Source organism: Protopterus annectens, chromosome 1.part2 (assembly GCF_019279795.1).
Source record: "Protopterus annectens isolate FY-2018-M chromosome 1.part2, PAN1.0, whole genome shotgun sequence".
In the NCBI taxonomy this organism is placed as follows: domain Eukaryota; kingdom Metazoa; phylum Chordata; order Ceratodontiformes; family Protopteridae; genus Protopterus; species Protopterus annectens.
The window spans coordinates 1247267190-1247281343 of record NC_056727.1 but is presented as its reverse complement, the minus strand read 5'-3'; the positions used below and the strand labels follow the sequence as shown (position 1 = coordinate 1247281343).

The following is a 14154-nucleotide window of genomic DNA, read 5'->3' as shown; positions in this document are numbered from 1 at the left end:
ATATGCCAAGCTGGGTCATAAAAAGAGGAAATCCTAACAGTCAGCCACTGCAGAATTCTTCCTTAAGCTGCATCTAATATAAGTACATATGTTATTTTCTAGTGCAGTTTAATTTTATTTATTTTTTTTTTCCTGCCAGAATCCTGATACCGTTTGTAAGCCTTATCATAATGTGAGTAATATTCCTATTGCACCCTGTGGATCCATTGCAAACAGTCTCTTCAACGGTAAGATGGCAACTTGTACTGCACTTACCTTACATTAAGTAAAGCTAAAAAAATGGTAGCTCTTATAGCATCATCATTTGCTAAAGCTAAACTTAGAAGTAAAGTGGACTATTAAATGAAAGAAGCATGCATGCAAATGAACTGTGGAAATGCTTATCATGAAAGGATTGTCCTACTTTCTTTTTAATTTCACCATGATTTTCCATATCTAAAGCTGTTAGGAGGTTGTAAAGCCATCTTTAATTCATGAGAACCATGCATTTAAGCCAGTTAAGTCTACAGTTGGGCATGATAGTGTGACAAAAGCTTTACCAACAGCCTGCTTATAGCTTGAAGTCACAAGAGCAAGTTGGGTATTGTAGGGTATAGGCAGGTGAGTTGAGTCTGGGAAACCATTGATGCTAGCTGTATGGTATTGGACATTTGGGAAGAGGAAATGCTACACCACCAGCTTATGAAAGCTTATTATCGTAACCTTACATTTGAGTTTACCCCCTCTTTCATATCTAACTCCATATTGCACACTGCAGCTCTCAGAATATTAACCCATTTTCCATCTTCTTTAAAATCTGCAACATTTTTCCAAGACCACCAGTTGTTGAGGAATCCACATTCTGCCTTTCAGCAGCCATATTGGGATGTAGTGCTTTTGTTTCACTCCTGGTGAGAGAAGGCCTGGAGACTACTGATCAACAGAAAGCCTAATAACTTCTTCATAGGTGCCAGCTTGGATTTTTTGCTTTTATTTCTCCCTCGGTGAGAAAGTGGAGAGGGCATTGATTCAGGATGTCATTACTCTTTTGTGAAAACTTACCTAGGCTTAGAAAGGTCTTAGTGGGTTGTTAGCTTAGTAACAATCTATGAATCCTGACTGTCAGATTGGGCACTGTCTGTATGGGACCTTTCTGATTGGTCTGGTTGGTGTTCAAGGCATGTACCGCAAAAAGGTTACAAGCAGCCTACAGACCCCTGCATCATCTGGGGCAAAGACTATTAATCACCAGTGTGTGTGTGGCCTGCTTTTCATCTTGGGATTAGTGCTACTGTTGTGCTTTTTGTGAGAAGAAGCAAAGGGGCATTGTGAAGTTGTGGCAAGACCAGCACTAGTACTACCCAGGCCTGTAGCCAGTCAGACAAATTATCTCTTTTCCTTATTCTTGACCAAGCTAATTATTTTCAGTAAGCACTACTTGATTAGCTGCTGTCTAACCTAACTTCAAAATATTTCCCTAAAAACTTCATCCATAAATCGCAGTGTCTAATTTAGTAGTTTCTTCTCAAGTGTTTGGCAGTGCCTTGTAAAAGATGCAGGCACCTTGAGTTGACATTTTTCCTGTAAAAACATCCTTGACATTTCACAAGTACCTAGTTGCACACACGGCAACTAGTTTGGAGTGACAATTACTGTCCCCAGATACTCCTGACATTACTTTATATTCTCACTGCAACCTTCTAAAGCAGGGGTGTCCAACCTTTTCAGTTAGAAGGGCTGCATTCAGTCAACAGAAATGGTCTGGGGGCCACATGTAAAATATATCATTGCAAACGGCAAGTGAGGAGCAAAAAAAAAAAAAAAGGTCTCAAAGTCGACCCACTGGCTGTATGTCATGGAACATTTCCATTATGCAAAATTTACCTTGGTTTCTAACTTTTTTTGTTTTAAAGAGGGATGTGTAACATGCAATGCAACACGTTTCTAGTGATATTCCTGTGCTCCTTCGCCGGACAGAGAGCCTGTGCATTTTCAATAAGTGTCAAGAGACAGGCTTTGTAACTACAGAGAGAAGTCCATTTTACTGCCATCTGAAGGAGTTGGAGATGGTCACTGTTGTCACATTCAAGCATGTGTCAGACTGGGAGGGTTGTGTTTCATCTAACTTTCCCTAGTTGGAATAAATTCAGAAACTACAGGGAAGTATGAAAAGCAATTAATTTATGGTGTTGAATACAGATGTTAACTCTTGTTTAAAATTTTGGGAAAGCAACTATATGACACATCAGAAACCTGCCCCCAACCCCAAACAAACTGCAGTGTAGGGCGGGCAGTACTAAAAAAAGATAGCCACCAAAATTTCTACAGCACAAATTAGAGTGTATGAGCATAACAGGGGGTACACGTAGCCTTACCATTCGACCTGTCACCTTTCTAACTTGTAAAAAAAAATTACACAGAAACCGGAAGTAGCAGAAAAACGTTTCTTTTATGGTACAATCCATACACTTGGAAAATGTTCTTATTTGTGAAACAGCAAACATCAGATGGTCCTGGACATGCCTGGAACTCTCACATTACAGAGGATCACACCCAATAGATATGTCACTCTTGCACGTACTAGTGACACTCAGCTACATCTGTTTGGGATTGAACACATTAGGAAGATGTAATGATTACTTTTTGTTGTATGCTATTTGCTTAGGACGGTCAAGCTCATGCCATAAATTGCTGGCACTTCTTCCTGTGAGGGATCTGGAAATGTTACCATCATGCTAAATGTGGTCTGAGGCCAACTAGTTAGCTTTTCCAAGCCACTGCATAGCATACTATTAATTAATGGATGGTTAGCATGTGGGTTATGATGTCATTCTCATGACTGTTAGGACTGTCAGAGTTGCTGAAATGGAGTGAATGTATGACATCATAACCCACACCATAACCATGTATGTTATGCTATTTTATAGTATGGTTAGGGTGCTTTTGGTTTCATGTTTTTTCTTTCTCTGCATGTGCTGGAAAAAAGATAGCCCTCACTCCAAAGTACGCAACACAAGAATAAGGAGTTATGTAAATATCTAATACTGACAGTGGGAAATAAAGAAGAAAAATTCAAAAATCTGTATGTGTAGATTGTGTGTTAAAACTTCATATCAACCAAGTAAAAAATTAATATATTTGCAGATGCCACAAACTAAACATAGCAACATTTTAACATTTCTTTTTCACCAAGGAGCATACGAAAAAATGAAGCTAAAGCAGTTCTGAGTTGGTAAAAGTTCATTGTTTCAAGTAATGAATACCTTACTACAACCACATGCAAATGACTGAATTTTATTGACAGGACCAGTAAAAGAATACTTTTTGAAAATGCTACTTTAATGACAAAAAAAATCTGTCTCTCTTTTTCTTATGAAGTACAGATAAATAAGTGATTGCAGGGTTGACTTTTGGGCTCAGAATGCACTAATTGCAGATCATACAGTAAGCATCTCATGGCTCTCCTGTTCTTTTTAGTTTAATCTACACATATTTAATCAAATGTTTACTACAGCTAATGAAGACTAGTTCTCATGTTCCAGCTCCGATATATATATATATATATATATATATATATATATATATATATATATATATATAAGACTTTTCACTGGATTTCTGATAGTTTATAGTGCCCTCCTGAACAGACCATTAGCCTGAGAATAACTGAGACTAGATGCAAGGTCAAATTTTCACTACTCTGAATAAGTCTATGACTGCATACTGCAAACCAGGGATGTGAAACTTACGTCCTTCAGACATCTACTACTCCTCAAACTAGCACAATTATTGGAGAGAGAAGTGACTACATAACTTTTATAGCTACACTACGTGTATTTCCATTTTGTCTTGGAGATTTTGGCCATTACCAAAGTTTTCTAGCCCTCTTACAGCACCAGTGGTTTGAGTTTGAGAATCCCTGCTGTAAACTTATTTGATCCAACCACATCGGAAGTACCATGCCTTGAAAATATAGTTTAACTTTAGTGCACTGATCACACCTGGGCTCAATATCTGATGTGACAAACTCTGGAAATTGAATAATAATCAACACAGTTAATAAAACAAAACGTTTCCAGTCATGAGGCACAGTTTTATTGTGATAAGTGCTACACCACCACAGGGGTATGAACTTCATCGTAGTTTGTACATTCCTACCCAGTACTGCACAACACAAGTTTCTTCTTTACACTTGCTAGTACCGAAGTGAGATTTATGTAGTATTGCAAATGTTTCTCTCTGCTCTGGCACTATGAATATACATTCCTTGAACATTAAGCACTGCACAGTTTATCATCAAAATTCAGAAATGCACTCATTCGAATTTTGCTTCGTCGAAAGTATAGTTTCAAAGAATAATGATCGAACTTACAATTAGTGAATCTGCAAAACGCAAAAGCAATATGTAATGGCTTTCCAATGGCATCATTGATATCACATTAATTATAGCATTTGAAAGTAAAGTTCAATTTTCGTTTTGAAATACAGAGTAAAATGTATATGCTACATTAGTGTAGCTTCATAAAAAATACTGCTCGTGAGAGATTAGATTTTTTTAAGCAAGTCTCTGTTGACATCCCTGTTTGATTAGAATCTAGGAACATATTTTGGACATATACCATTTTTTTTAAATAAACTGACTGTCATTTTATTCTAAAACTAACATGTAATGGTTCATTATTTAAACAGCATTACAAAATATGTACTATTTAGAGAACTTAACATTTAATTTGTGTGATGCTTACAGGAGCGCTGTACTGACTGTGTAATTGTAAGAAATCCCTACCTACAGCAACATCCTTAGAGTTCCAATTTTTAAGGTAGGAAACATAAAACTACACTGTTATTACACCGGGCATCCCACTGGATATAGGTCAGCCAAATGCTGATGTAACTGGACACATGAAGGTTTTGGGCGAATGACTGTCATTTTACAACTAATATAAACTTTACCACAGCAACATCCCCATTGTATGAAGATGATCTTCCTGCTCTGATAACCAGGTAGCAAATGCGGCTTAACGGTCATCTTTTATAATTTGTATAGCTTAGCTTACCTTTTACTGCTGGAGATGTAGTCAGTTTGTAAAAATAAATAAATCCTCCTCACTCTTCTTTCTTCGCCATGATCTCACTACTTCCTTGAGAGTTTTACCGCAAATGTAAAAAAACTACCGGACGGTGCTTTGGCGCATGCGTACACCAGCTGAAAGACGCTGGCATGAAAAAAAAAACGCGAAAAAAGTACTGTGGCGCATGCGCAGAACCGCTGAAGGACGCGGACATGAAAACACAGTAAAATTTCAATTTAAGGGTCGCGGGCCGCATGGAAGAGCTCTGAGGGCCGCGGGTTGGACACTCATGTTCTAAAGCTTGAGATACATGGTATCACAATAAGACCGATCACAACAGACAGATTTTCGTCAAACTATGTAATAAAGCAAAAAAACAGATAAAGCAAGATAAGAAAAATCACTACACAGAGCTACAAGTAAAACATGTCATTCACCCCCAAAAATTCTGAGCAGCTGTCAAACAGGTATTACAACCAGGCAAAACTTCTAACCCTCCCCCCAATGTCAGAGGAGATGATAAAGAGATGGCTATCCAATTTAACAACTACTTCACTTCTTCCATCCTTAACATAACTAGCAACATCCAGTGTTGCACTCTCCCACAACCAATCAGCAACCCAAACTCATGCCCTCCATTTACTCTCAAACAGTTTCTACCAACACAATATATATGCATCTCACTAAAACCCACAACTTTGGCAATCGACAAACTCCCTGCAGAGTACCTCAAAATTGCCGCTAGTGCTATAGCTTATCCCATCTCGATACTTACCAACCTGTCTGTCAATGAGCATACAATTCCAGCCCTTTGGAAAACCTCCTACATAATACCCTTACACAAAGGTGGTCCCTCATCCGAACTTACCAACTACCGCCCCATAGCAATCTTATCCCCCCTATCAAAAATCCTTGAAAAATGTATCCATTCTCAGCTGATGATACATTTACTTACAGATAGTTTCCTCACAACACCCAGCACAGCTTTCACCCATTCCATAGCACCACAGCACTCATATCCTTCACCAACACTGTCAATCAATATAGGAACCAAGGAAACCTAGTGTCTACCACCTTCCTTGATCTGTCCAAAACATTTGATACAGTATCCCACAGCAAACTACTTACTATCTTAGCCGAATGCAACCTAAACAACCCCTCCTTGCTCTGGTTTCAAGACTTACCTATCCAATAGCATAATTCCCTCTCCCCCTTCTCCCTGTAACAGTAGGTGTACCACAGGGATCCATTCTATGACCTCTACTATTTAATATCTTGACAAACATGCTCCACACCGCCACTCAGCAAGATACAGTAGTCCAGTATGCGGATGATACTACACTAATCTGCTCAGCCCCCACACTCCAGACTAAAACCCAAGAGGCCTTCTCCAGTGTTGAAAACTGGTTAAAAAAACTCACAACTAATACTTAACACCAAAAGACTCAACTTGGTTTTCCACCCTACCAAAACTATTGACTCTTCTGCTCTTTCTCTATCAGTTCTGTCAGTCACACCCAAATCTCCCCAGTATCACAAGCTAAACTTCTTGGTATAATATTTGACCAAAACCTAAGGTTTGACAAACATAGCACAAACCGTATCAAAAGTCCATAAAAAGCTTGGAACCCTATACTGCTGCAAAAACTATCTTACCAAAAACACCAAATTTACTATATCCAGGACTCGCCTTCTCTCTACATTACTCTACGCATCCCCTGTATTAACAAACCTTAACAAAACAGACCTACACAAATTGTCCATGTGCTATAATAAAATAGCTAGATTCGCAACCAACTCTAATTTCCGCTCCCACCACTGTCACTCACTAAATCAACTAGGTTGGCTAGAACTCCCCAACTTACTAAACTATAACAACTCACCATGGCTCATTACTTGCTGTACCACCCAAACAAGATTCTAGATCTCTCAGGCGTACTCAACTTTCACAATTCTGCTCACCAGCTAACATCCACAAAAGCAAGCTCTTCTTGAAGTAGCTAAGTGTAGACACTGCTGGTGAATCCCTCTACACCTGTACAGTTGCTAAAATCTGGAATGCTCTTCCACCAGATCGCAAAGTAGCAGTCCTATCTTTAAAACGCAGTTAAAAGCCCACCTCAGTCTCCTCTGGCAAATGTACCCGTGCTGACCATGGCTAGCCCTACTACCACTATTCAGATAAATCTTCCTCTGGCACTATTGAAAAGTCCAACACAGAGAAAAAAACTACCATAACAAATTGTATTTTAAATGTATGTATATAACTGTATATATTATTACTGCACTTGCTTACTCAAATGCTTTATATTTTCTGCTTTACTACTGGACACTGTATATATTGTACACTTCTGTATTTTCTCATCATACTATGCCATGATATACTATTGTTTGCTCTGTTAATTTGTCCTCCTCTCTGACTTTTGTATTTTTCTCATGTATGTGGAACTTTTGTTTTTTTTTTTTTTTTTTTTTTTTTATAATTGTCATGTATGTGAAGCTTTTCTCCCCAGGTCTCTGCTGAAAACTGGCACCTGATTGCCCAGTCAGACCAACCCAATAATCAAATATAAAATAAATAAATAATCAATTAAAAATGGCCTGTTGCAATTGATATAAACTTTCCCACTATCTCCGTTACCAGTGAATATTGACATCTTGAGGAAATATAAAAATTGCTTCATGTTTACTGTCAACCATCTAATTCTCAAACAAACTGAAATGGTATGTGAGAGGTGTATTTATTCAGTGGCACTGGAGGCAAAGCTCTTGCATAAAAGCAGTCCTTATGTCATTCAGGTTGTCAGTAGTATACATGCTGCACCTATAACACACAGCACGAAGCAGACACATAGACCCCCGTATGCTGATGCACTTCCATGTAAAGAATGTAAATTTTCTATTTGTTTTCATTTTACTCTGTACTGTACCAAATGTAATTTGTTGATTTGTAGAATCCATGTGTTACTCCTGTTAAACCCAGTATATTTTTTTGTTTTTCTCTACTGGCAACTTTTGTTTAATTAGCTATATATTATGTTAATGTAGTTGTCTGAGTGTACGTGTTTGTGGAGTTTTTCTCCCCAGGTCTCCACTGAAAAAGATCTGCGACCCAGCTGGACTAACCCGGTCAACAAATGTCAAATAAATAAATAAATGTAACCTTCCTAAACACCAAAGACCTCCTAGATGAAGTAACAAATACCCCTCGCAGATCTGAATATACACTTTCAAAGCAACACCCACATCAATACACATGTTATGAGCCTCAGCTTTTAAGCCCAACATTCTGATTATTGGAGACTCCATTGTGAAACACTGATGTCCCTCTAACCAGACTGAGTAAGGAGAAAGTCACAGGTAGTTGCTTATCAGCATCCATCACATTACACATGCACTCAGGTCATAGGACCACAAGTACCAGTATGACTTGGTCATAGTCCATGTAAGTGTAAATGACCTAAGACGTACCTCCATAGACGATATGAAGAGACACAATATGAAGCTCATGGAATGTGCATCCCAGCAGGCTAGTATGAGCCCAGCATTGAGCAGCATTTTATCTTCTCCAAAGATGATGCCACAATATGAACAGATGATGACTGATTTTAATAATTAGCTTAGTTTCTGGTGTCATTATCAAGGGGTGCAATATTTGTCAGCATTGAAGGAGAGATGGTCAACAGACCATGCTGCATTGCCAGGGATGGTCTGCACCGCTCTCCTCTAGGCTTTTAAATATTAGTTAAAACATTGCCCTCCCCCATAGTGCATTTTTTAAACAATGCAAAACTGAAAGACTTCCAACATAGCAAATCAAAACCAAGAAAATCTAAAGGTGTTGCTATTCAGTGTTGGTAGTCTGGGAGTCTAAACAAAAAACGCCACTCCCTACAAGCTCTCCTCACTCTAGAGAATGCTGACGTCTGTGTGGTCACTAAGACATGGTTTAGAGCCATGGAGAACACACAAGCAGTGCAAGGCTATTATGCCATCTACACAGTTAGACCAGCTATTGTGCAGACAAGGACAAAAGGTAGAGGTGTCTTGATTTACATCAAAAATAAATGTGCCTTAAGGTCGGTCAAACAAGACTATGCTTTTGAACTTCTTCACATTCAAATTGCCATAGGCAAAATCCCATTACCAGTTCTTTGCAAGCTCTAGCTCCCCTCTGTGGGCCGTGAAACCTGTAACATCTCTTTAAGATTATTGGAAACACTCACCCTCTCAACACAATACCATATTTATGGGTGACTTTATTTACCCCACTGTTAACTGGGAATCCTATATGACACCAAACTTTCAGGCACAGAGATTCATGGATCTGTAAACACAAACTCTGTAGACCAGATAGTCAGTACACTGATCAGGGGCACAAACATATTGGAGCTGGTCCTCACTAATATGGGAAATTGCTGCATACCCCCTAGTGTATTGCTTTCTGTGGTAAGGTCATACCACAAAATTGTCTCCTTTGAAGTAAAAAATAAAACCTGGAACCCCAGCTAATCCTGGAATGTTCAGGAACTACCCTAAGGCTTTTGCAAGATGGAGGAACAGAATGCTGCTGTTCTCCAGTTAAGCACTGGATGTAAAAATATGGAGGCTGAAAATAAAGTCCAAAGCAAATCATTGGATGAAGCAATTCATTAAAACAATGTTCGTCAAGAAGGTCATCATGCTATGACAAACCTGCAAAAGGAAAAAAATTCCCCCAAACAGAAAGCGAGCAACAGAGCCATTCACAAAGTCATGAAAATTACTGAACAGAACTGTATGGAATACCACACTAGTGTACCTGGTGTGATTATAGAATAAACAGTTAGTCAGAAGCAACAGATTTAAATCCAAGTCAAACGAAGTGTACAGAGTACCTTGGATGTACTTGATGTACTTCAACTGGAAGTGTACAGAGTAGCTTGGATTTACTTGATGTACTTAAACTGGAAGTGTACAGAGTACCCTGGATGTACTTAATGCTGAATGTAGTCCATTTGTGAAGTCTAAACCAGAAGACTCACCGTCTGTGTCTTGTGTAAGTTCTTTTGAGAAATACCTGTGTATCAAAAGCTCAAATTAAAAAAAAGGGCAATAAGAGCTGTGATTCCTTTATCCTTCTGTAATGAGAACATTAAAGGATTACTGTAAAAGAAAACTCATTGAGGTAGCAAGACACAGCTAGCTGAGCAGCAAATGACAGGAGTAACAAATTGCCAGATATTTTGGAAATGATGGAAACTGTTTCTGGTTAAGTAGAAAACCTAGCCAGGGCAAGCAGCTGCTGTAGAAGCCTTGTTGCAGCAAAAAATGGAGCCCAATGTCTGTCCAAAATTGAGTAGGAAAGCCATTACTGACAGAAAAAAGACTCTGTCAGTGAAGACGTTACCCTGTTTGTTAAAGCTAATCCGTTTACTCTGCAGTTATGGGAAGTGACTAAAAAGAAGTAGAAGTATGTAAGAGAAAAAAGAATGCACCTATAAGAAATGCACAAGCAGATCAATGATTATGAACAAGAACTGATGCTCTGAATAAGTAATCAGTAATCAAATACTGTGCATGCTGTCAGTTTGGACACCTGTTTAGAGATTTTCCCAAATCGTGGGAGACTTTGCAGTTTACTGTGAAAAGAATGTTCCTGTCCATGCATACTTCAATAAGTAACAGATTTATGCCATTATAGGTACCCTTCAAGCTGAAGTTGGTCCAACAAGATGAGTCGGGGAAATATGTGCTGACTTAGGGGCAAGGGGTTAGGTTGGGATAAAGGGAGACTCCAAGTTAATGTGTCCCTTGAGGTGGATTGGATGGCCTTAGGATGGCTGGAGACTATGATCACTTGCTGGCAATCGCTGCATCTTGGTTTGGGGGGCATCTGTTGTAGTGAAATAGGTTACTGGTGGGAGTTCCTAGGGCACTGGAGTTGGTCAAAAGTGGCACAAGCCCACAGTAAAACTTGCTTGAAAAGCCTTCTGTGATAGACGAGTATGTCATTACCATTCTTTAGTTTGTTCGTGTCTTTCGGCATTTCTTGGTTCGGGGTTGCCACAGTGGAACTCCGGTCCGCTAATGATTGGCAGTAGATTTTTATGTGTCGAGTTGCCAGCCCTGACGCACAACCTTCAATGAAGGTATGCCCATTCACGCATGTCTCCACACACAAGACGCTCTGAGACTCAAACAGGACAACGTCTAACTGTGAGGCGACAATGCTACTGTAGCACCACCACAGCAGTATATTACCATTCTTTAGTAAAGACACTATATGGTATATACTTTAAGTAGCTTGAGCCAGGAGTCCTCACAATATGGCTAAGAGACAAGGTGGCTGGAAACCTTAGATATAGATTTGCTGACCAGTGGCAAGTCATTTGAAATTTGCAAGATTCAAACTGCTATTATTGAAAGTGAACAGAGCCAGAGCTTGGTACAATTAAGTATTACAAGAAGCCAGACAGTCTAAATTGTTAAAGCAAAGAATGTGAACCTAAGTGAGACAGATCTGTTTTTTTTTAAACTACTTTTGTCATTTTGTTTTAAGGAAGCAAGTCTTATGAATTTTTTGGGGGGAAATATTTGAAGTAAAACATTATTTCTACAACTTTGAGCCTGATGTTTCTTAGCATGACAAAGCATCAGAGAATGTGTTAAAAGGACGGTAAATATATAAAATATTTTCTGCCTTAGCTAACCATTCTGAAAACTATTGCAATGCATAAATTAAAAACAGCAAGTACTGACCCATTTTACTGCAAGCATTTCTTGACCAATCCATTTGTCCCATTTCATTTATGTGAATCTGTACCACTTGTCATCCTGTTAACTAACTGAGCTCCTGGATTTTGAATGACCCAATTAGTGAAATGCATTTATCATTGTAGCTGAAAATATTGAATTCACACATTACATAGCCAGAACTCTGTTTCAACATGCCATACTTTTAAATTCACACACACACACACACACACACACACACACACACACACACACACACACACACACACACACACACACACACACACACACACCTTCATTTCCAGCCCCTGCCTATTCCTGTTAAGGGTTTTGGGAGAGTAAGTCTACTCCTTGAGTTTTCATCCATTTGACTGTCTACAGTAACTGAAGGAGAACTGTCTACAGTAACTGAAGGGGATCAGGTAACGCTGCATATTTCTGAAAAGATCAAAAATCCAGTTCCCTGAAGGCTGGGGTTGAATTTAGTGAGGTTATTAACAAACATCTGTACTTTAATGAGTTGTGAAAAGGGCATCAGATTTGCCTGTGGCACACATTTGACCAGTAGTACTGCAGGCAATGTTAGTTCCCTAGAAAACTTTGGGTTGTGTGGACTTGTAGGAGTATCTTAACAAATCTGAAACCTGGGTAACCATTCCATATCCAGGAGTATTCTAACAGCTACTCCCAAAGAAGGCCAAATGACTGCTTCTTTTATATCTTTACAACATGATCAAAGACTGAAAGGTAAACAATTACAAGACAAACCTCAGGACTACAGCTCGCTAAAACAAACAAGCAGAAGCAAATAGGATTCTTTTTTTTTCCCAGTCTCTCTTCCAACAAAGAGTGATTGATTTTTTGATTATTTTATAGTGAAGGACTTCTGCATATTTTCAGCTCTGACGTTACATTAAACTTCATTGTGTTTGAAATATAATTTTGATGTTTTGTTTAAGCATTACAACATGCAAGCAGCATGTTACTAAGCAACTGCATTTCCTCTCTTTTTTTTTTTTTTTCTTTTCAGGATGGTGCTGACTTTTTGAACAAATTCCACCTTCTGTTGTTATGAGCAAGATAAGCTGAAAACTACTCTCAACAAACCTAAAACAAAGCCTTTTTTGCAGGTGTGCAAGCCCTCCTGCACCCGGCATGGAAGGAATCCCCTACACCCCCAATGTACACTAGCTCCATGGCACACAACAGTGGGAGACAATGGCAGCTACTAGGGTTGATGAAATTGTTTTTCAGTGTAACCTGTTCATGGAATAGGGACTCGCGGTATTAGTGATTGAACAACTGCCACTTTCCCTCCTTTTCTGATGTGTATTTTTTCTTATGATGCCTGCTTAAAATTTTGTGTTGCAACTCAGAAAAGTTGCAGATTTTCTGTTGCTCACAGATTTCACAAACGTTCATTCTACATAGGTTCCATGTTTTATTCATATTAATCCATTCATCTTTTCATTCGGAAATTACAACATTGCTATTTTGAAACCATTGCATTACATCACATTCTCCTCCAACTATACCTTCCCCACCTTACCATTTCTCTTTTGCAGATTCCCTTTCCATAACCCATTTTGGTAGTTCATTGTGTGGGTCCACAACCCTGTCCATGAAGAAGTACTTTCGAAGATTTAGGGAGTAGTTACTTAGTTGCTGCATTCTGTTGCCTGTCCCCCCCCCCACCTCTTTCCTTCCTGTTCAGGATAATCTCATCACAGCTCTATGAAATGATCTTGCAAGCCCATGTCATGTTATTCCTGTGTATCTTCTGGTCTCCGGTAAGAAAACCCTTAGATCCTGTATTTGCCATTCCCTATACCTTTCTACTGTCATTTTTTTGGGCTTTAGCCTGATGTCTCTTTACTTGTGGACTCCAGAACTATACGCAGTACTCAAGGTGTGACTTGATAGGCCCCAGAAGCACAGAAGCATTGTTTCTGTTCCTGGACTCAGTCCCCGATGATAAACCCCAACATTCTGTTTGCTGTTACCACTGCCATCTGACTATGTTCCTGGTCATCCAGTCCAGTTATGGACAGCACCCAGGACCCCTTTTTTTTGTTGTTCCCTTCCCATTAGTTCCACTTCCCTCAGTTGATACTGTACAATAGGGTTGCTGTGACCCAAGTTTAGTATTTTTTCACGTGTCTTCATTGAGCGTTAGTTGCCTTCTTTCTGCTGCCCACTTGGTCAGCTGTTTCATATTTCTTGCACTCTAGCCACCTCCTCAGTCCTCCTTGGCTGCTCTTGTCTGTGTCAAAAACAATGTTGATCTTTTTTGTTTATGCCCTTGGTCCAGATGTGGTTCTGTTTTCTTTAATGGAATGCTTAACTGATTTTAGCATATAGACTGTTT

General features: G+C 39.1%; 1 protein-coding gene across 1 annotated transcript in view; it reads left to right on the top strand.

Annotated features, from left to right (window-relative positions):
• The window catches only part of LOC122792326 (cell cycle control protein 50B-like), a gene marked incomplete in the record, with an annotated part of 1604308 nt that overhangs the window by 416417 nt on the left and 1173737 nt on the right, over window positions 1–14154 (top strand). The window contains 1 exon segment of the mRNA XM_044060122.1: window positions 140–227. Coding sequence (XP_043916057.1) covers window positions 140–227 — 88 coding nt within the window.